Here is a 27114-nt window from a genome sequence, read left to right on the forward strand (position 1 = left end):
GATCAGTGCATGTTGGCAAAGATGTGGAGAAACAGCAAGTCTCACATGCTGGTGGTGGGAATGTAACAATTCTAACAACTGGAAACCCGGCAACCACTACTGAAGCTGACCACACACATACACCACAACTCAATCATTCTGCTCCATGGTAGGTTCTCAGCAGAATGACAGTGTCAGTACCACTAACATTAAAACCATTAAAAAACAAACAAACAAAACCATTAAAAAACAATATAAATGTCCATTAATAACCGAAGAATACTGAGGTGTATTAAGTGAATACAAACAGAGTAAGGAAATGAATGAATGATAATTATAATACAATGAATGACTTTCACAAAATGTAATGCTGGGCAAAAAAGCCAGACACAGAAGAGTAATTAGTGTATGATGCCATTTATAAAACATTTTAAAAATGGTGACAGACATCTATAGTGATAGAATTCAGTACAGTGATTAAAACTAGAAGTATGTGACTGGCAGTCATCACAAGAATGGGAGGCTCTGAGGTGCTGGTAATCTTCCAGGTACTCATCTGGGTGGTGGTTATTGGGTGTATCACTTTGGGTGTATTTATTAAACTGGACTTTTATTATTTGTAAAAGCACTTTTCTTTATTATACTTCTACAACATCATATCTACTTTTTAAAAGAAAACCCTTAACAAAACAAAAAAATAAATAATTCTGGTCCAAACTCACCAGTTCGTTTCGTTCATCTCCAAGCAGGGTGTTCCTGTCTTCTAATTTTCTTATAGTGGCATTCAATTCAGCTATTCTCTTTTGATTTCTTCTCAAATCCTACACATGAAAAGTAAAATGGGTATTTCTTCAATTAACACTTCTTACAAAGTTTTGGAATTCCACTCATAAAAGTAAGAGACTTGGTTCCTTTCATCTGACTTATAAGGTGAGAGTAAAATGTTCCATATTCAGATGAAAGTAAATATTAACCCTCTTCTAACCCTTAATATTCGCTACTTGGGTTGAAGACCAGGCCTGGTTGAAAATGCAAATGAATTCCATGTGGCAGATACTCTCTGGAGCCCTGACTCTTGGCAGGTAGAGTGGTAGATGGCTGGATGGGCCTATCAGATCTGTGAGCTATGAGATCAAGGTCATGCATGTCATGATTACAATAGGTTCGGGGAGCATCTCTTAAGTCAAGGCTGCACATTGCTTTCCACAGCTAAGACAGATGTCCTATCACGCTTAGCCAAAGAGTAGAAGGTAGGGCTGGGTTTTGAAAATTCCTGCATACTCCTGGAGAAAAAAGTCAGTGTGAGAAGGTTGGTGCATTACCTTCATGCATAAAAGGCAGTAGCTTATAAGATAGCCATTGCTGGTACATTTTGCCCAGAGCTACTGGCTTCCCCACTGGCATAATTACCATGGGTCACTTTACACTTGGGACTCATGGATTAATTCTATGCTCTAGAGTCCACAGGACCATTATACACTTGCATTCCATTATCATCTTACATTTTGATAGTGCTGTACTGTTTTTTAAAATATTTATTTATTTATTTATTTATTTATTTATTTATTTATTTATTTATTTATAGTGCTGTACTGTTGACAAAGCAGTTCCCCACACATTTTATCTCCCGATTCATAAAATCCTAGAGGCAGGATTCAGGGGAAGATTCAGGGAGGTCATAACTCGTTCAAGGTCTTGTGGCTACTTTCAATAGATCCTTAATTAATATCTATTGAATGGTAACTATGAACCAGACACTGTGCTCAATATTTTACAGACCATCTCTTGTAGACCTCGAACAGCCTTACAGAGTATCTATACTGCCTCTCTTTTACAGATGAGGAAACTCTGAGCAGTAAAAGGATTTGCTTAAGGTCATACAGTAAGTGGCAGTCCAGAATTTGAACTAAGTAGTCTGACCCTAGAGCTCATTCTCTTGATAATTTTGCTGCATTGCAGGTAAATGTCAGTGATAGAACTAAAACATACATCTGCTAAATCCTGGTTCTGCCACCTACGGGGATATATATATCCTGAATACCAATTCATAAATTATTCATTACTCGGTTCTAAGTACTACTTTGGAACCTATCTCTGTTGCTAAATAATACATTTTCATCTTTTTAGCAGCTACATAATTTGAAAGGTATGTTATGAAAGTCAACTACATACAAGCTGATTTCTATGGTTGCAGTTCTGAAAATAATTTCTCATATAAAATAATGAAAATCCAAGGTAATAAGTGGCAAGTTCAATCAGACTAGAAGCTTTCAGATGATGATTTAAGTGGTTTGGTTTTTTATATAGTTATACATTTTGACCCCTGTAGATGACAACTGTCTTTGCCAGTTTCAAAACCAATGGTTCACACAAGGGAAAATCGCTAGTCTTGGCAAGAGGCAAAGTAGTTTCATCTAATTTATGACTCTTATAATAGGCTGAAGTTTGGATAGGTATCACATGGGTAGAAAAATTCTATGAAAGATTTAAAAAGACCTGTAATTCTCTTGTGATCAGCTAATGCAGTGCAGACCACTTTGTTGTCTATGAGTTTAGAAAACCCTGTTCCCAAGATACTAGCTGGTTTTATAGTAGGAGGTACAATTGATTTCTCTGCAGTAAACAGGAAAAGAGCTTAAGTGAAAAGTAAAACTTGGGAGCTAAATAAAAGATGACTCTTGAGTTCTTCACTTCAGCTCGGACAGACTTACAGGACTGCCGCAGTGCTCAGAGCCGTCTCCTGCTCTTCCTGGAATTTCTCGTTTCGGGCTGCTCATGTTACACTCGGCCTCCTTGACCAGAAAGAGCTGTTCATCCAAAGCTTCCTTCTGCAGCTGGAGTTTCTGTACATAGCCAGTTTGAGTCTCCAGTTCCTTTTCCAGGGAAAAGATGATCCTGTCCTTGGCTTTAATCTCATCCATCTGAATTAAATGACACCCAGGACATTTTATTTAACAATGCTGTAAAAAAACGCATTTTTACAATGGTATGAGTTTAATTTCTTTCCGCTGACTGTTATGGAAAAAAATTATGACCATGACAGGTATGCTGAATTTATGACAAGGCAACATTGTGCAATGAAAGGCTATCCTAGGATCATCAGGTATCAAGGAGAATAACCTTTTCTCTCTGGTACACCTTGGGTAGAAACTTTAGTTCAATATATTGTTTGAAGTGGTCTAGGTTGGTTGGATTTAGAAAGGTAAATTTAACTTTAAAATGGGTCATTTTAAAAATAAAATAAAATGGATCATTCGAGTTAATAAAGACATACTTGATATTCCATGACAGTGTTTCCTGGGACAATTTTTCATGTTTCCTCCTGTTTGGAGGAGTAGCCTTTAAGATCACTTTAAACAGCAGAAGCCACTATGAATTGGTCACTTTTTACTGACAAAGCTGCAGACTTTTCAGAAGCCTTGTCAGTTATTAAGGCCAATATGTTTGCATTCAGGTGTGAATGTGGAGTGAATTCAGGAGTGAACTTGGAACATGGTTCATGTTATGTGGATCTTCCCATTCCTTTCCATATTTCAGAGCAAAAAGCTAAGGCAACCATTTTATCATCATTGTCAGAAAACTGGTTGGATGGAACAAGAAGAGGAATGTGAAACACCTGGTATTATTAGCCACTGTTTCCTGCCTTCATCTGTGGGACATATTTCTTGGTCTCAACATTCACCTCTGTTAAACCTTGGCATGGTCTCAGAATTATCTGTTAACTAAAGGCCATAAGCATTGAATACCAACTGATCAGTTTCACTGGGGCTGAAAAAATTTTGCCATCCCTGGTGAAGGCTAGTGAACTTAATGTCTGTAAACAATTTCTGAGGAGAGCATAACGATGAGGCAAAATCTTTCTTCTCATTTCATTATAGTTCATAAGAATATTCAAAATGGCGACAGGACAGAGACATTTAATACAAATGATATTCTAGAGTTCTTTTAACAAAAATGTCTCGTTATTTATAACAAATTTACTTTGTGTAAATCTTTCTTTGCTGTGTTCCTTATATAAATATACCTATGTATATATTTATAACAAAAATTGCCGCATAGTCCCATTTTTCCCCAGGTAAGTATCTGCGAGCTACTGCTTCTTGATTACAGGATTACATTACACAGGATTACATCAATTTTGGAAGGATGTGGGGCTAAATTCTGCATGGTTCTGAGATATCATCTGATAACATGGTGAGTAGTCAAACACTGTCCTGTCAATTTAGGAATGAAAGCACTGTCTTTACTTTTTACCTCCTTGTAGAAGATTTGAACCCAGTGTTATTCCTAACCAGGTAGTACATTCATATGTTAGAGCTGTCATCTACGATGTCATTCACAGTTTACCGTGGCTCCTAGTGGGTTACCTCCATGCTCCTAGGGGTTCTGACGTACCCCACCTAAATGAACTGGTTGGAAATTACTCTGTTACTGTCCATATAATCATCTTCATCATCACCATCATCATAACTAAAAGTTATTAATTTTTTTTTTACAGTCAAGGCACTATCCTCAGAGCTTTACATCTTTATCTCCTTTGATAACAATCCTATTACACAAGTTCTGTTATCACCACTTTACAGACCATAACCGAGGACCTAAGGGGTTGAAAACTTTGTCATAATCTTATGGCAAATAGGTGATGAAGCCAGATTTTAAATTCAATCTTTTGACTCCAGAGCCCATTCTAATAGACTCCGCAATACTGTTCCCAACATTATACTTATATCTCCAGCATCTTCCAAACTAGTTTTCTGTAGAATATCCAGTAATCAGTATTGACGATTTTCTGTTGTGTAGTGGTTGTAAGCATGGACTCTGGTTTCAGAATACTGAAAATCTTCCAAAGTTCTAATCCTTAGATGGGAAGGGGTGCCTTACTAGAATTCCCTGGGGAAATTTTCTAAACAGAATGGCTTTCACTTCTCTCCCTTCCAGTTTCAAAAATGGAGCTTGGGTGTGGGGGTAGTGACAGGACGAGAAGAAAAAAACTGAAGACAAGTGCATCTGTACTACTGAAAAAACTTCCTATGTCATTCTGTTTGCACCTAGTTTTTTAACCACTCTTAGTGTAGCTCAGATTTTACATTGTTACTAAGAGAGACTGCATGTCTCCTTCAGCAGTATGCTGGTAAAAGCAAGTCACAGAAAGAAACTACAGATCAAGAAGGGGATATACTTGCAGATTTTGTATCGAAAACCATCAACAAACACAAATATTTGACATACAACATCCTTTTCATTTACCCACCTGCTGACTCCAGAGTTGGTGGTCCTGGTTCTTTCTTCATCAGCTGTTGTCATTTCAAAAACCAAAGGCAGGGCAGAGACCAATATTTCTGCACTGTGTTTGGTTTTTATTGTCAACCAGGGCAATAGAATGAATTGCAGACAAAGATTTTGGAAAGTGTGGAAAAGGCAACATTTTACGGTCACACTGTATTGCAGTACAAAGAAAACGACACGTTTAGCTTTTTAAAATGTTCTATGGTAACCACTTTTACTTAAAATCAAAATCTCAGAGATATGGTTCAAGGAATATAATTGGAGTTCTTAAAAAATAATTGCTTAGGATAGGCAGACGCAAAAGGAAAGTAGTTTTCCTAAGAAAATATTGTTACTATTCTTATTATTTTTAAATATTTTATTTTGAAGTATTCTCTGCCCCCGATGTGGGGCTTGAACTCACAACCCTGAGATTGAGAGTCACATGCTCCACCAACTGAGCCAGCCAGGTGCCCAGAAAATATTATTGTTAGAGAAGCATAAAGTGCTTTCTAACAGGTGAAGAGTAATTTGATAAGACATAACGATTTGATAAAATATAACAAATGAGTATAAATGCACGTAAATGTTTCTTCTTAAATGGTCAATCTAGGACAATATGGCTTTCACACAATAATTGTATTTGTTTCACTGGTAGGTATGGTTAGAGACCAATGTGGCTTTTGGTCATACGTATTAAAAAGAGAGATCCAACTCTACAGGACTGAAGTTAAGTCTTGGAAATTGGCAATAGCAAATAAACTACTTAGGAATGACGTTTAGTTTAAAATTTATAACGGCCACTGTTTTGAATGGCCCTTGTTTATTTTGAGAAAGCCAATCTATTTTTAAAATGACTAGGGATCTTATAGCTCTATTTCTTGCTTTCAGACACAGTTCCTGGAAAGCAGACAGGTGAATCATTCAGGATGCTCTCAGCGGCCGCCACTTCCAGATACCTTGAAAGCCACAGAAGCTTCCCCATCCCTGTGAAATGCCAGGAACATTTTATAATTGGAAAGCCCACAAAACATGTTGATTTTAGAAGAGTTCATAATTTAGAATATTCTTATAGACATTCAAGTAAACAGGAGTCACTGAATAGATACTCTCCATATAAATGTGAGGCTGGAATAAACCGTTTTTAAGAAGAAAGGTGATTCCAATGTCTTCTACGCTTAACAATTTCGATTTTGGCTGGAGCGTATCTACCTGCTTACCCATCTACCCGTCTACCTGTGGACCGACCGTGTATTTTGGACGGAGGGCTAGCCAGGAGGTGGGCACCGTTTATAATCCACTCGTGAGAGACCCCAGAAGAGGCACACCCGTGGCGCCCTGAAACCTGGAAAGAGAATGGCTGTAGGCCGCCGGCCGCCCTGGGTTACTAACCAGCCTCCGAATATCCCGCTCGGACTCCCACTTGATCTTCGAGATGGCTTCCTGGTGGGACTGATGCTCGCTCCTAAGGTCCCCAGCCTTGATTTTGTCCGCTTGGATCATATTGCTTAGAGCCTCGTCCACCTGCTTCTTGGCAGTTTTCAGGTCCGCGATCTCCTGTAGGAGCTTAAGGCGCTCGGCGTCAAACAGTTTCCGGGCCTCCTCCCGGGCCTCAATGGTGAGCGCTGTCCTTACTTTGTCACTGCTGCCGTCCCGGAGGGCACACAGAGCCGACTTGAGCCTCTGGATCTCTCCATCCCGCAGCTTCACCGTCCTGGACATTTCTTGCTCATGCTGCTTGATGAGATTCTCCCTCACGGCCTGCAGCTCCTTCATCTTCTCCTCATGGAGCTTGGCTTTGAGTTCTGTCACCAGGACCGTGTGCTTGCGCTGCTCCAGCTCCCGGATCCTCTTGGCTTCTTGAGTCTTCTCTCTTTCAAGCTTAGACACCTAAAGGCAGAGAGGCAAAAGCATGAACGCGATGAGCCTCCAAGGCCAGGTGTGCTCCTAAGCAGGGTGTCTAGCTCAGAGCCCTGGGCTCCCCCACTTCCTCACGTCTTCCAACTCAGCACTGTGTGCTCGGAGGGAAGAGAGCCACGAGCCTCTCAGCTGGCAGTGTGGGAAAGGAGGACATACGTGGGGGTGCTCCTACTGCTTGGTGCACACGGGATCTGATGTCTGGGGCCTTACTATTCCATTTGCGGTCTGCAGACAACCATCACAGGCATGGCCCGGAAGCTTGTCAGCAATGCACAATCCGGGGCTCCTTCCCAGGCCTACAATCAGGACGCGCATTTTAACAAGTCCCCAGGTGATCGTACGCACATTAAAATGAGGACACAGTGCTATAACGGTTTTCACCTTGGTGGGGAGAAGTTCAAACAGATCACCTGCAGAGCTTTTTAGACTACACATCCCTGGCTAGGTGCAAGCTGATAAATGGGGCCCAAAGAGATATTATAAAATATTGCCCTCCTTTCCCCCCTTCTTTTTTGGCTGCTATAATGGGGGAAATGAAGCCGGTTGATACATCTTCAACCTCACCTTTCTTTCTATGGCAACTTAGTTGTACTCCCAGACATGATGCGTACACACGTATCAGCCCAAAACACCGCAGTTCACTGGGCCATCTTTCTATTAAAGGGGTCTGGTGGCTGTTAAGTTCTGCATGCTCCACAATGTCCCTTCCCTGTCCCACTCAGCTCCCTCTCCTGTTCCCCCACCCCTGCAACTAACCCTCCAAGCAGTTTAATAAAGTATTCCTTCTAACTCTTAAACGTTTTAGATATTTTGGTTAAACAAAATCTCTGTTTTGTTTCATTCCCAATGATAATGCAGGTCTCCTTATAGCTTAGTCATGGCACTACCTTAATCTGGTTGTGAGTCTGGCTCTGATTCAGTAGATCAGGGTGGGGTCCTGGCATCTGTAGCTTGGAAAAGCCTCTTAGCAAATGTTCTTTACTACTGTCTCCCACCCCTCTCCTTGTCTCTGCTGCCTGTCTTTGTTTCTCGGATCCTGTCCTGTACCCAGAGAATCACACACTCACTCTGGCTCTCTCTCTCTCTCCTCTCTCTCTCTCTCTCTCTCTCTCTCACACACACACACACACAATAACCTGGAAAAAGGGAAGAATTAGGCAGCCCTGTGAGTTATATCTGGTTCAGTGAAATTGGGTCTCTGCCATTTGTAAAATTGGAAGGTTTCATGAAATAATGGTGAAGAGCCTCTCCAGCTGTAAATTATTAAGATTCAAACTCCTTATTGAGACTATTATAATTAAAATGTAAAGCATATGAGGTTTTACTTACCTTAACAGTACCTACCTTTGGCTAGAACAGGATTTTCTAAGTCCACATGGCAATTTATGAATTTTATCTTAAAGGCACAACAATTAGCACCACGTTGGTTATCCTAAAAGAACTCAGGGCACAAGGAAACTTGGCAAAATAAATAGCCAAGCATCCTTAAATGACTGTCTTTTAATCTTGCCTATAGTGCAGGCCAAGGTCCCTTCCTGGATGCTTATTATTACATATGCTCTAGAGCTGTGTGGCCCAATACAATGATCACTAGCTACACTGAGCATTTGGAATATCCCAAGCCTGAATTGAGACTTGCTCTAAATGAAAATACACACCAGATTTTGAAGTCTTAGTATAAGATAAAGAATGTAAGAAATCTCATTAATGATTTTTATATTGATTACATGTGGAAATTATAATACTTTAGATAAATTAGATTAAATAAAGTATATTATTAAAACCAATGACTTCTTCACATTTTATAATTGTGGTTACAAGAAATTTAAAAATCACACACATGGCTTGCATTTGTGGATCATATTATAAATATTATAAATATAATATTATAAATATAACATGGACAGCTTTCCTCTAGGGTTGTTGGTGTGTTGAATGAAGCAGGCTTTCCCTACATTGATAGTGATATTTCTCTTAGTAAAACACAGTTCTATTTTTTTTTAAAGATTTATGTAGTTATTTGAGAGAGAGAGAGAGAGAGAGAGAGAGAGCACAAGCATGGTGGGGAGGGGCAAAGAGAGAGAGTCCCAAGCATTTCCACACAGACTGTTGAGCCCAACTCTAGGCTGGATCTCACCATGCCAAGATCACTACCTGAGCTGAAACCAATAGTTGGGTGCTTAACCAAGGGCACCAGCAAGGCACCCCAGTAAAGCCTAGTTCTGATCTGATTTATGCACCTTGCTAAAAAACCACCCAGGCCTCCTTTAGGTTGTGGAATGAAGTCCCAACACCTCAGCTCCACCTTTCAGGCTCTCAGATTTGGATGGACTTACAGCTCCCATTTCTGCTTCTCACTGTACTTCTCATCTGTCTCACACAGCTGGCACTGGGGATTATGTTTTACCCTGTACATGCCCTGAATCTCTGTATCTATATGGCTGTTTTCTTCTTCCTGACCTTCCTTCCCTTAGCTTCCTTTGGGATTCTCTCATTCCTCATGGCCAGCTGGATGTCACCCTCTTCAGTCATACCACCCCTGAGCACCCAGGACAAACCTTGTTTCTCCTGCCTATGTCTTTTCTGTGTACGTTGTTAATACTGCCTTACTGCCCCTTATCACATTTTTCTTTATGCTATGGTTTGGCTTTTTTTGCATGCTTGTCTGTCTTCACTATCTCTTCTCCTGCTCCTATTCCACACTACAAACTGCTAGAAGGCTGCCAATGAACCTTGTTCATCTTTGTCTACTCAGTAGTTGCTAGCACAATACATAATAAGGAGCCTGAGAGTGTGTGTGCAGTTAAAGAAGGTATGTGTTTCCATATCTAGCCCTCTAATCAGAGGCAAGAATAATATGTCCTGTCGTATAGTTTAGAGAACACAGACTTGTAGGGTTTCCTGGAGCAACCCTGTTTTATAGAGCATCCATCCCTTCCTTGTGTAAAACAACAATAAAACAAAAATACCCCTCACATCTAAGAATGCCTGTCCTCTGCTTGATATTTCTCTAAGTGCCTCAGTAAGGACAACATAAATCTTACTCCCCATTTTTCTAGAATAAAGTCAAGTGAGTATCTTCTAGCATGGGTGGGCAAACTATAGCCCATGGAACAGATAATTTCCTGCCTCCATTTTTGTGAATAAAGCTTTATTGAAACATACCAATGCTCTTCTATTTACATATTGCCTACAGCTGCTTTTATGCAACAATATAATTAAGCAGTCTCAGAGGGCCCGGCCCACAAAGCCAAAAATATGTACTATTTTGCCCTCTAAAGAAAAAATGTGCTGATTTCTCTTCTAATAATGCAGTTTTTGTGAAAAAAGAGACCTTCTTTTTCACTGATTTTGGAACTCTGATAATTTACCTTGCATCTGGGACCTTGGGAAAGTTAACTTTAGCTCCAGTAATAGGATATTAGTCATCCTCAGTTTCAGCAGGATCTATTTACATTAGGTATTTGGAACAGTATCATGACTAGAGGGCTGTCAGGTAGCAACTTACTAAGAGAAGTTTTAGCAGTTCTTCAGAGAACAATAAAAAACTAGTAAAAATGGACAAAGGATACGGAAGTCTAGGTTTGCATTCTGATTTCACAGTCTGCTGTATCTAAGAATATTGCTTTATCTAATTTTTGAGGATCTCTCATTATGCTTAAAAATTAGCCATAATAGGATTATTTTTAGGTTTAAATTAGATAATGCATGGGAAAGTACCTTGAACTGTAAAGTATTATGAAATGTAAGGTAATATCATTACTAGATGTAAGAGGAGATATTCATGACATAAAGTTATTTTTGTCAAATTCTTGGCAGGTGCATTAGATTGCTTCACTCTGTAATCCTGTCATTTCTCTCAAGTTATAAACACTGATATTTTGTGTGTAGACTGGAGATGAATAAAAAAAATGAAAATACAGGTGTATGGAAAATATATTTCAGTCTGAAGATAGAAACAAACACAAACAAACACTGGCCTTCTTGTCCATCACTTAAAGGAATCTAGAGAACCCAAAGAAAATTCAAAGGCATTGATTGATTACATTTGGCATTTTTCATGTCTGCTTATTTTGGTTGCCATGGAAACTGGCATTTTTGCAGGATTTCTAGGTATGACTTGTTTTTTAAGCTTGGGAGAAGTGTTTTACTACGAGGGAGACACAAAGGATGTGACTGACATTTGGGAAGGAAAAAAACCCAATTAAAATTTTGGTAGTAAAATTGTTTTCTGAAAATTATTTGCAGCTTAGATTGTATCAGTAAGATAATAGACTTTACTATCTTAACATAAATCATACACAAAAAGACAAAGAACTGCTCCTGACAATGAAAAATTTGAAGATAATGCTTGAGGTGGAAAAAAAATACATAGTAGAAGAAAGAATCAATTTTGATAAGTGGAAATGTTTCTCTGAAACATTTTCTCTGAAACATTTCCACTGGATCACATAATAGCATTTATTGAGGGCTTACTGTGAGTTAGGCACCTTTCTAAAGGCTTCACACACATCACCACATTAACCTTGACAGCTTTGTGATGTAGGTAGTATCTGTGTCATCCGAATGTCAGAGGAGAAAGATGAGGACAAGTCTCTGCACAAGCAGAGCATGAAGAAGGCTGCTTAGTGCCCAGCGTGGGCCAGGAGCCAGGTCTGGGTCAGGTCCAAGACTCCCTGTGCGCTCTCTTAAAAAAATTATGTATGTATGTATGTATGCATGTATGTACGTACCTATTAAGAGAGTGCATGTGCACGCATCAGCTGGGGGAGGGGCAGAAGGGGAGGGAGAAGCAAACTCTAGGATGAGCCCGGAGCCCAATGCAGGGTTCTTACAAAGATCAATCTCATGACCCTGAGATCGTGACCAGAGCCGAAACCAAGAGTCCGGCTCAACAGACTGAGCCACATAGGCACCAGCTCCTTGTTCACTCTGAAACGTCTAGCAAGCTGTTTACCTCCCCCAGGCCTCTGTTTTCTTATGTGTAAAGTGGGTTTTGGGGTCTCATTCCCAATATGGTCATGATGAAGGCTGACTTAGATAATATATCAAAAGTATTTTGTTTTTTCTTTTTCCTTTTATAAAGATTTTATATATTTATTCATGAGATACACAGAGAAAGAGAGGCAGAGACACAGGCAGAGGGAGCAGCAGGCTCCATGCAGGGAGCCCGACATGGGACTTGATCCTGGGTCTCCAGGATTACGCCCTGGGCTGAAGGCGGCGCTAAACCACTGAGCCACCCGGGCTGCCCTATCAAAAGTACTTTGGAGAGGCTGGAATACCTGAGAGATGAGTAATTATTAATACATGGTTAAATAGTACAATATAAATTTTGATGAATACATTGTGCATACCGATACTATTATATCATGCAATGCTATATTAATACTAACAACAGAAATAACAAGAATCCATATTATCATGATAAGACTAACGTGACTATTACTATATTTTAAGACCATAATAACTATTTCCCTAACAGAAACCTTGAAAACAAAGGCAAAATTGGGTTTCCTGAGGATATTTTGAGTTCCCTGGCATTGGTGGCATCTAATCTTAACTAGGAAGAAATTCAAATGATGTGTGCACAGGAGTGCGATGTGGGGTGGGACAGGGCAAGGGGGTGAGCATCAAACAGGGCTTTGAATGATACAGAAGAATCCCTTCTGCCCTGGAAGTTTTATGGAAGAAAAAAAATCACTAGGAAAATGTAATCCTACTAGGGAGAGCTTACACTGTGTCAGAAGGAGAACATTCACGCCTACCCCATTCTGGCCTCACATTGTATTTTGCTTTCTAGTCTGGCCTTCGAAAGCCAGTGTAAATTCTGCCAAAATAAAGATGGTGATGTTTGAGCTTGAATGTGACCTTAGAAATCTAGGATTAAAAAATTGGATGGCCTTGTCCAAGGTGAGGAAGTTGAGAGGTTATCTAGGCAAGACAAGCTAACATAAGCTTTGGTGTGGATTATCTGCGTTGGAAGTTCCAAGACATCTAAACTCACAGTAGGCCAGCAGGGAGTCTCACGGGCACTAAGTAACTCGCAGCCAGGAGATGTGAAGGAGGGAAAAGCTGCCACCATACAAAGGTCATTTGTAGAAATTTTATACAACCTGCAGAGGTACAATGGCATTTATTTATTTATTTATTTATTTATTTATTTATTTATTTATTTCATTTCTTACTTATAGGCACAACGCTTCCTGAACACACAACTAAAAGTGCATAAAGAAATACTGCATCCCAAACTGGGGCCCTGAACATGGAGGCTCTGGAGCAGACCCCTTGAGGACAAAGGTTGGCTGATTTTCTGGGAGTTCTAGAGGCAACAAGATATTCAGCTTTACCCAAGTCATTTGGGAACTCCCATTTTGGCTCCTCTACTTGCTGTGTCATTGGGAGCACATCAGTTAAACAGAACTCATTTTCTTTCTCAGTGAAATTAGAATAGTAATCACACGGTGCCTTTCTCTCAGGCTTGCTGGGAGGACTAAAAGTGCTCTGCAGTCTGAGGGCTGTTCTAGAAGCGCAAACTCCTGTCTGGAGCACATTCCTCCAGACTTGCAACCCAGGCCTGTTGCTTTGCTGCTCCTGGGCCTCCAAGCCCTCTGGCACTGTGCCCATGGGGTTCAGGGAAGCTGCAGCCTGACTCTGAGGGAAAGTAGGAAGCTCTAGGGAATTGGTGGGTGGATTCCACGTTTCTCAGCAATCCTAGTGAGCACATACCCCTGGGAAGCAGATCATGGCCTCATGCTGTCCATAGGAGAGACAAACAGAAGAAAACACCAAAGGCTCCTGGCTCAGGGTGCTGGTCCAAAAAAAAAAAAAAATCCCCAAAAACAAAAACAAAAAAAAACCCAAACCAGAACTGGGTGGAAATTCTTTCCTTGCCCAAGCCCTGGGTTTTCAATCTAAATAAATACTGCCATAGTATTTATGCCATGGGTTGTTGGGAAAGTTTTAAAAAGGGAACATGAAAATATATTCAACAAATAGTATTGAACGTCTCCTATATGCCAGGCAGCATTCAAAGCACTAAGCACACTTTACTTAGGGGATAGCTTAAGAAGATGCATGGTCTCAGGTGTAACCTTGACAGATGAATGGATAAAGAAGATTATATATATATAATATATAAATAAAGAAGAATATATATATATATATATATATATATATATATATATATATATATATATACATATATATAATCCCTACCATTTTGGAAGGACTATAGCACCTCTATGCTCTCCACAATCCACTCATTTCATAGATGGGAAAATGCAGGCTCAGAAATGCAAGGAGACACGGCACAGTGGCCCCACTGTGTGTTCTCTCTTCACCACGGGGCCCCATAGTTCCACCTTCTCAGGCATTATGCTTGGAGTTCAGTCAAAATGACCTATTTACCTGTTTATTCCTATCAGTGCTTAGTAAATCTTTTAGACAAATTTCTATTCAGTAGATGTTTATTATGTCTCCTATTTTTGTTTCATTTCCCTGCAGTGGAAATGCAGAGGTCTATGAGAGAAGGATTCAAGTATGTTCCTACCCCCACCCCCAGCACTTTGTTTCTTCATTTGAAATTTGCTTAATAGTGGAGAGTAAACTTCTGATATTCTCTCTTCCTTTGCTAAGGTTTCCAGTTTTTTCCAGACCTTCACATTTTTTTAAGAGGATAGGTTCTGCAAGACATGGAAACAACCGAAGTCCATCAATGGATGAATGGATAAAGAAAATGCATGCATACTATATACATATAATACATATATGTATATAATATATACACACATGCACAATGGAACGTCATTAAGCCATTAAAAAGGAAGAAATCCTGCCAGTAGCAACAACATAGATGAGCCTTGAGAGTATTTTGCTAAGTGAAATAAGTCAGAGACAGAAAAACAAATACTGTGTGATCTCACTTATATGTGGAATCTAAAAAATTTGAACCTACAAATACAGAGATGAGGATGGCTGTCAGAGGCAGGGGGCTAGGTGTGGGGAAAATGGGGGAAGGGGGCCAAAAGGGAAAAACTTCTAGTTACAAGATAAATTTGTTCTGGAGAGTAATGGTCACCATAGTGACCATCGTCAACAATACTTTATTGTATATCTGGAAGTTGTGAAGAGAGATCTTACGAGTTCTTATCACAAGAAAAAAGAATTACAACTATGAGATGATGGATGTTGAGTAGACTTGTCATCATTTTATAATGTATACATAGGTCAAATCACTACATTGTACACCTAAAATGAATACAATATTATATATTGATTAAATCTCAATATAATTAGGGAAAATATATCAAAAAAGAAAACATGAGCAGAGACTCTGGAAGAGAGGCAAAGGGAGTTGAAGAACTAGCTCTCCCACCTCCTAACAGGCGACACTGGGTGAGTTACTTTACTTCATTGAATCTCAGTTTCCTCATCTGTAAAATGGGGAAAACAACATCCACTTATAATGAAATCATAATACTTTTTTTTAAAGATTTTATTTATTCATTCATGAGAGACACAGAGAGAGAGAGAGAGAGAGAGAGGCAGAGACACAGGCAGAGGGAGAAGCAGGCCCCATGCAGGGAGCCCAACATGGGACTCGATCCCGGGTCTCCAGGATCACACCCCGGGCTGAAGGCGGCACTAAACCGCTGAGCCACCCGGGCTGCCCTAAATCATAATACTTACAAAAAAAAAAAGATTTTATTTATTTATTTGAGAGAGAGAGCACGAGTGGAAGGAGGGGCAAAGGGGGAAGTATGGGGACAAGCAGTCTCTGCTGTGAGCACAGATTCCACCACAAGGCTCGATCCCAGGACCCTGAGATCAGGACCTGAGCCGAAACCAAGAATTGGACACTAAACCAAATGAGCCACCCAGGCGCCCCTTGAATCACTTAACATGATTACACTTAACATGCTTGACACAAAGTAATCGCTCAAGACCAACATGCACACATATATCCGTATGAAGCAGACGATGCTATTGTCCCATTTGATGGATGAGAAAAGGAAAATATGGAGGGATTTTTATAACCTGCTCAGGGTCACTCAGGTGCTCTGTGAAAGAGGTGTGATTATGTCAGGATGAAATGTGCTTATTACAGTGTGTGACAGATAGTAAACATTCAATACAGTGTGGCTATTTATATAGTCAGGTTAAAGCATTTATGACTGCTCTGTCTGCAGTGTGTTCTGTAAATGTCAAGGGGTGATGTGTCTTTCTGGAAAAATGAGTAATGCTCCATCGCTTCAAAGGTTTCCATTCTTTAACTAGCCCATTTCCCAGTAGTCGAATTGTTATTTTATCATTATAGCCTAGAAGCCAGACTGAGAATATGAATTCACATCTTGGCATTGTTTATATTCTCTCTCTTGAAGCCTGGGCCTTTGGAAACACAATCATATTTATTTTAATAAAATTGCTTTCTGACTTGCTTGCCCTCTAAATTCCCTTTGCTCTCTGGGGAAGTCGGCTGACAGGCAGTGGGCCTTTTAGTCCCTGTGCTGGGACTGTAATTAACTGCCACGGAGAGGGGGACAAGGGGCAGCCAGCAGAGAGAAGGTTAAGGACACAAGGCTGACTTTCAGGCTCTTGTCAGAGGAAGAGGAGATGACGCTTTACCTGCTGGCTTAGATACCAGTGCCGGGCCCTGGATAAACAGGCAGCCCTGTCCACGCTCAAGAGTTACTTACTCCTTTTAAAAGGCTTGAATGTGTGGGAAATGGGCAGTGGTAGGGTCTGCAGGACCTCTGCCTTTCTGAAACCTCATGAGTCTGCTCTCTAAATCAGTGTCAGTTTATGGTTACCAGGCTTCTCCCTATGAACGTAGTTTGTCATCCTGTCATTACTACAATTAAAGGAGTCTGCCTCCCTTGAAATGTTACGTTGCTCCTGGGAAAGTTAAAAGCAATGGAATGTTCTTAGACCGTCAGACCTGGAAGGAATCTTAGAGTGGTGTGTTTGCCAACACAAAGGCAGAGGGATTGCCTGAAACTCCATTGGGATTGCCTGAACCATCTGCTAGTATTGCAAGTCCTAGCCTTCACCACACCTGCTTTATCAAAATTCTTGGATTGTGGGTCCAAAGGTCTCAATTTTTAATAAGTTCCCCCAGGTTATTCTAATGCACAGTGATGCTGGAGAGATACAGATATGGAGAAACAGACTCAGTCATCTGAATTACAGATCAAGATACTGAGACACTTAAACTTGTCCCTGAGGAGGGATAAACACAATGCCCTGGTCTTCTGACTCTCACACAAATGTTTTTGTTTTGTTCTTTTGGCTTGTTTTTATGATATCAGATTCCTTTTAGCTTCATGGAAAAAGACTTCATTTACAAATTTTACACTGGGGTCTGGTCTTCCAAGCCTTTATAAGGCTTAGCTGCGACAGGAGGCAAGGGACTTTATAGCAGAGCCAAGCTTTATTATTGCTGAAATCAGGAGAAACAGATTTTTGGGAAAATAAATGATTAAAATCTAATGGTTATGCCAAGGAAGAAGAGATAGATAAAAAAAGTAATAAGGATGTTTATTGGTTTGGTTTTTGATCAATAGCTTGACCAGGAACATTTATTTTTGTTAATACAGAGTTATCTAAATAGGGCAACTTTATGCTGACATGGCTGTTTCTGGTTTGGAGGGAGCAAAAATATCTTATGTGTGTTGAGTATTTGAAAATGCTTTCAGTGAGAGATAAGTGTTAGCATATCCAACTATGAGATAAGATTCAGAGAAGTAAAGATGGATTTCCTAAGTCTAGTTAGTAACTGATTCATGTGTAGAGCATATTAGAAAGAATATTACTATGAATGACTGTTCAGTTTACTGTGTGTCAGGCATCTCTCAGAGCATTTGATATGAATTTTCTCATTTAATCATCATAACTGCTCTATATACTATGAGACAGTAACATGTTACTGATGAAGGAGAAATGAATCACCTATCATTCATTCCTCTACTCATTCAGCTAACCCATGCTAACTATGCTTTTTAGTTCTAGACATTTATATAAGCTCTAGGGATAGAGAGGTCAGGTAAGACTCTGCTTTCATGGAGATTACACTGGACAGCAGAAATAAGCACTAAATGAATAAATGAATAAATACATAAATCGCTATGAAATGAATCAAAATAATCAGACTGTGGGAGTAACTGGATAGAGCAAGTCTTGTGTCTTAGTCACTGTGGTAGGTGAAAGGTAGTGGAGCAGATGCCTGAAAAGAGGCATAGAGCTGCCTGGGAGAAGTCAGGCAAGGCCCCGAAAAGTGATCAGCGTATCTCTTGATCCAGCAAAGAGGGTGGAACAGAGTCACCTGGATGGAGGGGGAAAGCTGTGGGAGATGAGTCAAGGAGAGGTGAAAGAAACATCCTGTAGTGGTAGAGACCACTTTGTTTTCTTTATTTTTTATTTTTTAAGATTTTTACTTATTTATTCATGAGAGAGAGAGAGAGAGAGAGAGAGGTGAGGGAGAAGCAGGCTCCATGCAGGGAGCCCAACGTGGGACTCGATCCTGGGACTCCAAGATCACGTCCTGGGCCGAAGGGGACGCTAAACCGCTGAGCCACCCAGGCTGCCCAAATCCTTGGACTTTGAGAAAGGTAGGAAGCCACTGAAGGGTTTGAGCAGGAGGGTGACCTGATGTGATATACTTAAGAAAGACTGCTCTGTACCATAGTGGGGAGCTCGCACAGAGGGCAGAGTGGAACTTGCTCAGGGTCATACTGCTATGAAGCGCTGGGAGGCAGTGGGGGTGCGGGTCATCTGGGTTTCGACCTGGCTTCCTGAACCAGGCTTCCAGAGGAGGCGGGCGTGTCTCACAAGCATGTTATCCTCACCTTCTGTGATCCTGTGCCTGAGTCCCTCTGCCACACACAAGAGAATTTCCGTAAGGACAGGGGTTGTTCTCTCCGGCACCTGGGGAGAGGAGCCCCTGGGTGGGCCAGTGGGCAGAGGGGGGCTGGAGCCGTTCTCAAGGATGTGGTCTCACTCACCTTGGACTTCTCTTGATGCAGCTCGATCTGGATGTCTGTGAGCTTGGTCCTGAGGTCTTCATTGGCAGCTTGAAGGGCGACGATGAGCGCTTCGGGCTTCTCGCCCTTATTTCGCCCTTTCTTGGACATTGTTCCTTTCTAAAGGGAATCTTGTGTTGTAGTGCCTTTCAAACAGGTGCTGCCATGTTACTGCTTCTTATCATGGGTGTGATGTTTCAGCGTCTACTGCGTGGTGCTCCGTGGTAAGGTGTCCTCAGCCGCTGCCCTGGAAGCCCTGGGGAGAGGCAGAGATGGTGGTTACTGCTGTGGCAGGGACCTGGGCCAAGGGCCAGGCTGTGTCCCTCAGCCCCAACTGCCTGTATGACCCTGCACCTGACAGCTCCTGGCCCCAGATCCCCCCATCCACTTGGCATGTGAATTTAGAGCCATCTTTCCGAAGATACGGTCTGGTCATGTCAATGCCCTGCTCGAAATCCTCCAAAGATCTATGAGTATTAGAATAAACTTTCACATCTCGGAGTGCTTTTTATGCCTAAACCTGCCCTAGACTTATCTCTTCCAATTTACCCAATTACTCCTCAGCCATAAGAAATCCCCTTTATGGAGTGCCTGGGTGGCTCAGTCAGTTAAGCAGCCGATTCTGGATTTCCACACAGGTCATGATCTCAGGGTCGTGAGATTGAGCCACCCTGAACTGGACTCTGTGCTGAGCATGGAGCTTGTTTAAGATTCTATTTCTTCATCCACCTCTTCTCCTCCCCATCAACTCTCTCTCTTAAAAAAAAAAAAAAAAAGAAACGAAAAGAAAAAAAAAGGAATGCCTTTATTTTAAGTAAGCTCCATGCCCAATTTGGAGCCCGATGTGCGGCTTGAACTCACAACCCCGAGATGAAGACCAGAGCTGAGATCAAGAGTCAGTGACTTGAGCAACCCGGGTGGCTCAGTGGTTTAGCACTGCCTTCGGCCCAGGTCATGGTCCTGGAGACCAGGGATTGAGTCCTATATCAGGTGCCCTGCCCTGCATGGAGCCTGTTTCTCCCTCTGCCTGTGTCTCTACCTCTCTCTATCTGTGTCTCTCATGAATAAATAAAGGAAATTAAAAAAAAAAAAGTCAGTGGCTTAACTGACTAAGCCACCCAGGTGTCCAAGAGATGCCCTTTAATTTTCTGATTCTTGCTCTCTTTCCATAAAGGCTTTCCCTACCCTGTTCGTTTTTCTCCATGCTTTGCCCAGCCTCCTCACAAGTCCTCCCTTGGGTCCTCATCCTCACAGCCTCACACACTTAGAGTTTAGTTTGGCTAGCTTTCATGGCTTCCTCCGAATCTCAGCTTCCACATCAGTTCCTCCTGGAAGTACCTCTAGATTATTATATGCCCTCATTATTTAATGGTGGTTACACCTCCACGAATCTGTAAACTTTGTGAGGGCAGGAATGCATTTTCTTATTCACAACTTGCTTCTCAGAATCCATCATAAGATCTGGGATGTACCAGGTCCTTAATTGGTATTTGTGAACAGAACTCACCTATGTGATGACTTCATGTCCCATAGAGAGTTTACAGTTTAAGAAAATCCTATATACAAAGACCTCAAATCATACAAGGATAAACTGTGAGAGGTGAGGATTAATTATACTGGGTGAATTGAGCAACTCATTTATTCAGTCAATATTGTTTGCGTTCCTTCTTTATAGTGTGGTAGGTACACTACGTTGAAATTGAAAATGAGTCTCAAGACAAAAACCAAACAAAAAACCTTTTATCTCGATCTATCTTTCTTCATCATTATCATCATCATCATCATCATCATCATCATTATCACCTATCTGATTACTGCCTTTAAAAAATAAACACTAGTTGTTTCAGAAGTATAGACAATGACTCCTCCCAATGAGGTGAGTAAGGAGTCTTCTTGAAGAAGGCAGCATTGGTCAACGGATGTAGAAACAGTTGAGGCATCCTGGGTGAACGAAATGGTAGGTGCTAAGATACAGGAAAGAAAAGGCACAGCAAGTATTTTGTAGGGAAAATGGGAGCCCAATCAATTAACCCACGAGTATGGTTGATGGGCACTACTGCTGAGAGGTTGCCTGGAAATGATAGACTGCAGAGGACCTGGAATGCCAACCTTAAAATTTTGTAATCTTTTTTTTTTTCTTCCAGTAAGCAGTGGGTACGCTGTTGAAGTTCCTGGCAGGTGGATACCTTAACAGGGAAATGCTTTGGTGTAGTTATTCTGGTAGTGGAGTTGGGAGAAACTGGAGGTGGGGAGACTACAGAGAAAGAAGGCTACTGATAAAAAAAAAAAAAAAAAAAGAAGGCTACTGATCTTACCAAGGTGAAAGCTGATGCAGTCCTAAACAGAACAGTAGCAAGAAAAGAGACAAAACGAGGGACGTGTCTTGATTTACAAATTCTTAAGTGCTTCACAGGAATAAGGAGATCAGAAAAATTTGGATACTAATTGTTAGTCAATGGGAAAAACATAAACAAGATACTAGAGGAAGTTTCTCACACAATCTTTCAGAAAACGGGGTATTGTGTACATGGAGGTACTTCAGTCCAAAACTAAAGGGAATTCCTACTGGTCACCCATATGTTTCAGCAGCTGCTGTTCTCTCAAGCCCCCTGGTATTTAGCCTGCAGGACCATGCTGAGATCCTGGGCTTTCTGCCATCACCACATGAGCAGGGCCATGCCCTCTGAAGTGTGACCCTAAGGAAAGGGATAGGAAGACGTTAGGAGGTAGGGAGGGCCATTCTGTCTCCAAAAGTAATGGAAATGTCCACCACACTCTTCCCTAAGCTGGATTCTAGAGTCATTCTTCATGATTATTTTGCAAATGTTGTTAGACCATTGAAGTGTATAGCTGGGAGATGAAGGGACTACCATTCTTTGCCTTTAAAACTGAAATGAGGGATCCCTGGGTGGCTCAGCGGTTTAGCGCCTGCCTTCGGCCCAGGGCGCGATCCTAGAGTCCCGGGATCGAGTCCCACGTCAGGCTCCTGAACATGGAGTCTGCTTCTCCCTCTGCCTGTCTCTCTCTCTCTCTCTCTCATGAATAAATAAGTAAAATCTTTAAAAAAAATAAAACTGAAATGAATTAACAAGAATTTATTGGATTTTTATGATGAACACTATTAGGCACAAAGATAAATGAGACAGTGTTTAATTTAAAGCTAGTGTTAGGGGAGTGAAATCACCTGTTTTTGTTTAGCAGGTTTCTCTTCCTCTAGCTGATCTTTAGATGTTGCCGGTCCTCTGGGTTCCCCAAAGTTATCTCCACTGGCCCCACTTATAGGGTTATGACTGACTCCCCATAACCCTAACCATTCCCCAAACCCCGAGTCACATATTCAAAATCTTACTTACCAAATCCACTGGTGTATCAAACCTAACCTAACTAACATGGATATCTTTACTACTAGTCCTTCACAGTCTCATTCTCTCCAGGCTTTCCCATATTAATAAATGCACCACCATGGGTCCAGTCATTCCAGATCTAAGCTCAGAAGCCATCCTTTCTTCTGGTATCCATCATTCCTTTCCTGTAGTCCATTGGGGGTCCTGTTTGTTTTTCCTATAAAATATAACTCCCAACTCTCTCTCAAACCCCTATAGTGCTCTCACAACAGAGAAAGAAAGAATTTGAGAAAAACTTCACAGTCGGAACACCTGGGTGGCTCAGTGGTTGAGCATCTGCCTTTGGCTCAGGGCATGATCGAGTCCCACATAGGGCTCCCTGCATGGAGCCTGCTTCTCCCTCTGCCTATGTCTCTGCCTCTCTCTGTGTGTCTCTCATGAATAAATAAATAAAATCTTAAAAAAAAAAAAGCTTCACAGTCACTTCATAGCCTTACAGTTTTCCTGGATGAAGAAAGGGCTTTTCGGATTAGAGATACAGGAATGGCAGAGAAACTGCTTGAGAAGTACTGGGAGTCACAAATATGCCAGATGCATTTAGCCTTACAGTTTTCCTGGATGAAGAAAGGGCTTTTCGGATTAGAGACACAGGAATGGCAGAGAAACTGCTTGAGAAGTACTGGGAGTCACAAATATGCCAGATGCATTAGAGAAGGTTGTGAACAGGGAGCAGATAATCTGGGTTAGACTGCACAGGTTCCCGCATGACCGATGGTTAGATTTCATTGATAATGGTTAGATTTCATGAGGTAGAAATGAAGCATTTGAATATAAGTGTAATCATAAAAACTCATAGTGACTGGCTGGCTGCTATGAGCTCGACATTGGACCAAGCACTTAACATACTGCTCTCATTTCATCCTCCCTAAATATAGGGAAAAATGATTCACAGAGAGATGAAGTAACTTGCTTAAAATGACTGAGTTCATAGGCGGTGAGGCCTTCATGCAAGACTGGGATCTAGACTGTAATGCCCTGGGTTACACATTGCCCCATTTTTGCATTTTAGACAGGTAGCTCAGGCAGTGTGATGGACGGTGAATTCCCAGGGAGGGTTAGACTGGAGGTAGGAAATCAGGATGCTTCACTGGTTGGGGCAAGACAGAATACAGCCCTGAACCTACCATGGCCATGAGAATGAAAAAGGATGTGGCAACTCTGACACATGGAGACTTTGATGGAATCGTGTCTTCCTTTTAAACATTATTACTGGTTTGAACATTCTTCTCTGCCATGGTAAATAATGAATACCAGCTTTCTTGTACTGTTTGCAGCAAAAATGTGCAATGCCATAGTCATATTTTATATTTTAATTCATAATCCTTTCCCAAAAATTATTAATACTATGTACCTGACTTCATTTTTTTTTTTTTTGTCTGGGAATTATTTTGAGCTTAGTCCCATAAAGGCTAGGGAAAAGAAGAGGGTTAAAAAGCTAGAAACATGTTCAAGACAAACAAAGCATCACAGAAAGTTACTGTTATGGATACCATAAATAAGCATCCTTTCACAAGGATGATTCCATACATCCTCCTGGTGATGGGAAATTTTGTGAAGTCTTTTCCAGTTGTGATGGGTGTCTGGTAATCTCATGATTGTCTGTCATGCTGTGCTACTTCCCCTCCATCCCTCTTTGGACAGCTTTACTGATATAATTCACATATAAAATTTACACTTTGAAAGTGTATTAATTCAGTGGTTTTAGCATATTCACAATATTGTATTATCATCACCACAATGAATTTCAGAACTTTTTATCACTCTTAAAAAGAAACCCTATACCTGTTAGCGGTTGTTTCTTATCCCTCACCAAACTCTCCCAGCCCTAGGCAATCACTAATCTATTTCTTGTTTCTGTAGATTTTCCTATTCTGAACATTTTGTATCAGATGGAATCATACAATATGTGACTGGCTTCTTCCACTGTAGCATATTCTCAAGGTTCATTCATATTATAATGTTGTACAGACATTTCATATCTTTTCGTGGCTGAATAATATTCTGTTGCATGGTTAAAACTGCATTTCTTTTTTTAAAAGGTTTTTATTTATTTATTCATGAGAGACACACACACACACAGAGAGAGAGAGAGAGAGAGAGAGAGGCAGAGACACAAGCAGATGGAGAAGCAGGCTCCATGCAGGGAGCCCAATGCGGGTCTCCAGGATCAGGCCCTGGGCCGAAGGCGGCACTAAACCGCTAAGCCTCCCGGGCTGCCCTAAAACTGCATCTTATTTATCCAGTCATCAGCTGACAGATACTTATGCTACCTTTGCTTAAATGGCCTGAGGTTAGCCTTCCAGAGAAGAGGTTGCCAGCCATGAAGAGGGACACCACCCCTGAAGTATGCTGGAGAGTATAAAGGAAGGCATGAAGTTATCACTGCAAGCAGGTGGAATGTCTGGACCACCCTAAGAGCCTGTGTCAATGACAATGTCTGACACAGCAGATGATTTGGAGGAGGAACAGAAGCATTGTTCAACTAAGGGTCAATCCCCTTAAAGATATCAGGTAATTAGTGGTGCCTAGGTGGCTCAGTCACTTAAGCGTCTGCCTTTGGCTCAGTTCATGATCCCAGGGTCCTGGGATACAGCCTATAAGTGCTGTCCCTAAGATATTTAAATTGAATAAGAAAGGGCAACTGGGTGGCTCAGCAGTTTAGTGCAGCCTTCAGCCCAGGGCGTGATCCTGGAGACCCGGGATCGAGTCCCATGACGGCTCCCTGCTTGGAGCCTGCTTCTCCCTCCACCTCTGTCTCAGTCTCTCTCTGTGTCTGTCATGAATAAATAAATAAAATCTTTAAAAAAATGAATAAGAATGATAGAAGATATGCAAAAAATAATAATTCAAGTGCCACAGTTATGGAAGGCCTCAAATAAGAACAAAGCTATTCTTATTTGTGGTTCTCTATAGACTCATTTAAACACTGACACAAAATTGAGACAGGGAAACCAAAGAGAGAGGTGGGTGACATTAACATGAGCAGATAAGGCCTCTTTGCTTCTTCCCCATGGTTTCTCCTTGCATATCACTTCTGGAGACTGTAAGTAAAATGCTGACTTCGGAATAATCTTGAGATCATCTACTCTCAGCTTTAGCCCTTTTATGTGTTTTAGTGTTTAGGAACATCAAGCAGCTATTTTTTATAACAAAATGTCCAGGTTTTAAAATTCCCATTCAGCATTATTCTCTATTTAAGACATACACACTTCAAGATTAAAAAATCAAGAAATTAAAAAAGGAACACTTGTGCACAATTGGTGGGAATGCAAACTGGGTACAGCTACTGTGGAAAATATTATGGAGTTTCCTCAAAAAATTAAAAATAGAATTACCATATGATCCAGTAATTCCACTGGATATTTACCTGAAGAATTTGAAAACACTAATTTGAAAAGATATATGCACCCTTATGTTTATTGTAGCATTATTTATGCTAGCCAAATTATGGAAGCTGCCCAAATGCCCAATGATAGGTGCAGGGAAATGCAGGGATACAAGAATATGTAGGGGGTGCCTGGGTAGCTTCAGTTGTTTAAGCATGCAACTCTTGGTTTTGGCTCAGGTTGTGATGACAGGGTCCTAGGATGGAGCCCTGAGTCAGGATTCCATGCTTAGCAGGGAGCCTGCTTCCCCTCTCTCTTTCCCTCTGCCCCTCCCCCTGCCTGTGCACTCTCTCAAATAAATGAATAAATCTTAAAAAAAGATTGACGTGTGAGGGGGAGGGGCAAGACGGCGGAAGAGTAGGGTCTCCAAGTCACCTGTCCTCAACAAATTACCTACAAAACCATTCAATCATCCTGAAAATCTACGAATTCGGCCTGAGATTCAAAGAGAGACCAGCTGGAAGGCTACGGAGAGAAGAGTTCGCGCTTCTATCAAGGTAGGAAGACGGGGAAAAAGAAATAAAGACACAAAAGGCCTCCAAGGGGGAGGGGCCCCGCGAGGAGCCGGGCTGAGGCCGGGGCGAGTGTCCCCAGGACAGGAGAGCCCCGTCCCGGAGGAGCAGGAGCTGCACCAACCTTCCCGGGGGAAAGGCCTCCCGGGGAATTGGAGCAGGATCCCCAGAAAGGCGGGGATGCCCTCGGGCTCCCTGGGACAGTAACAGGAACTGCGCCCCGGAGAGTGCGCCGAGCTCCCTAAGGGCTGCAGCGCTCGGCTGGACCCGGAGCAGCTCGGAGGGGCTCGGGCGGCGGCTCCACGGAGGGGGCTGCGCGGCTCCGGGAACAGCTCAGCGGCGGCGGCTCGGGCGGAGGAAGAAGCTCCGCGGAGGGGGCGGCGCGGCCCCGGGAACAGCTCGGAGGGGCTCGGGCGGCGGCTCCGCGGAGGGGGCTGCGGGGCGGGAGCGCGAATCCAACAGCGCAGGCCCCGGAGCACAGGGCGCCGGGACACAGCCCAGGATCCGGCCTCCCCCGGGGACAGGCAGAGGCCGGGAGGGCCCAGGACATCAAGGACGCTCCTGCCTGGAGCTGAGCAAATCAGCGGCCCCGCCCGGGAGCCCCCAGGCCCTGCAGACGGAGAGCCCC

At 41.9% G+C, this 27114-nt stretch overlaps 1 protein-coding gene across 6 annotated transcripts in view; it reads right to left on the bottom strand.

Moving 5' to 3' along the window:
* Nucleotides 1-27114, bottom strand: part of JAKMIP2 (janus kinase and microtubule interacting protein 2) — a 183104-nt gene that overhangs the window by 56636 nt on the left and 99354 nt on the right. For all 6 annotated transcript variants that reach the window (XM_072749924.1, XM_026018664.2, XM_072749925.1 and 3 more), the window contains 4 exons: nt 19167-19440; nt 6637-7134; nt 2691-2900; nt 702-800 (listed from right to left, as the gene is read on the bottom strand). In XM_072749924.1, coding sequence (XP_072606025.1) covers nt 702-800; nt 2691-2900; nt 6637-7134; nt 19167-19295 — 936 coding nt within the window. In that variant the 5' untranslated portion in view covers nt 19296-19440. The remainder of the gene's footprint in view (nt 1-701; nt 801-2690; nt 2901-6636; nt 7135-19166; nt 19441-27114) is intronic.

This window comes from Vulpes vulpes, chromosome 2, assembly GCF_048418805.1.
Source record: "Vulpes vulpes isolate BD-2025 chromosome 2, VulVul3, whole genome shotgun sequence".
NCBI lineage: Eukaryota > Metazoa > Chordata > Mammalia > Carnivora > Canidae > Vulpes > Vulpes vulpes.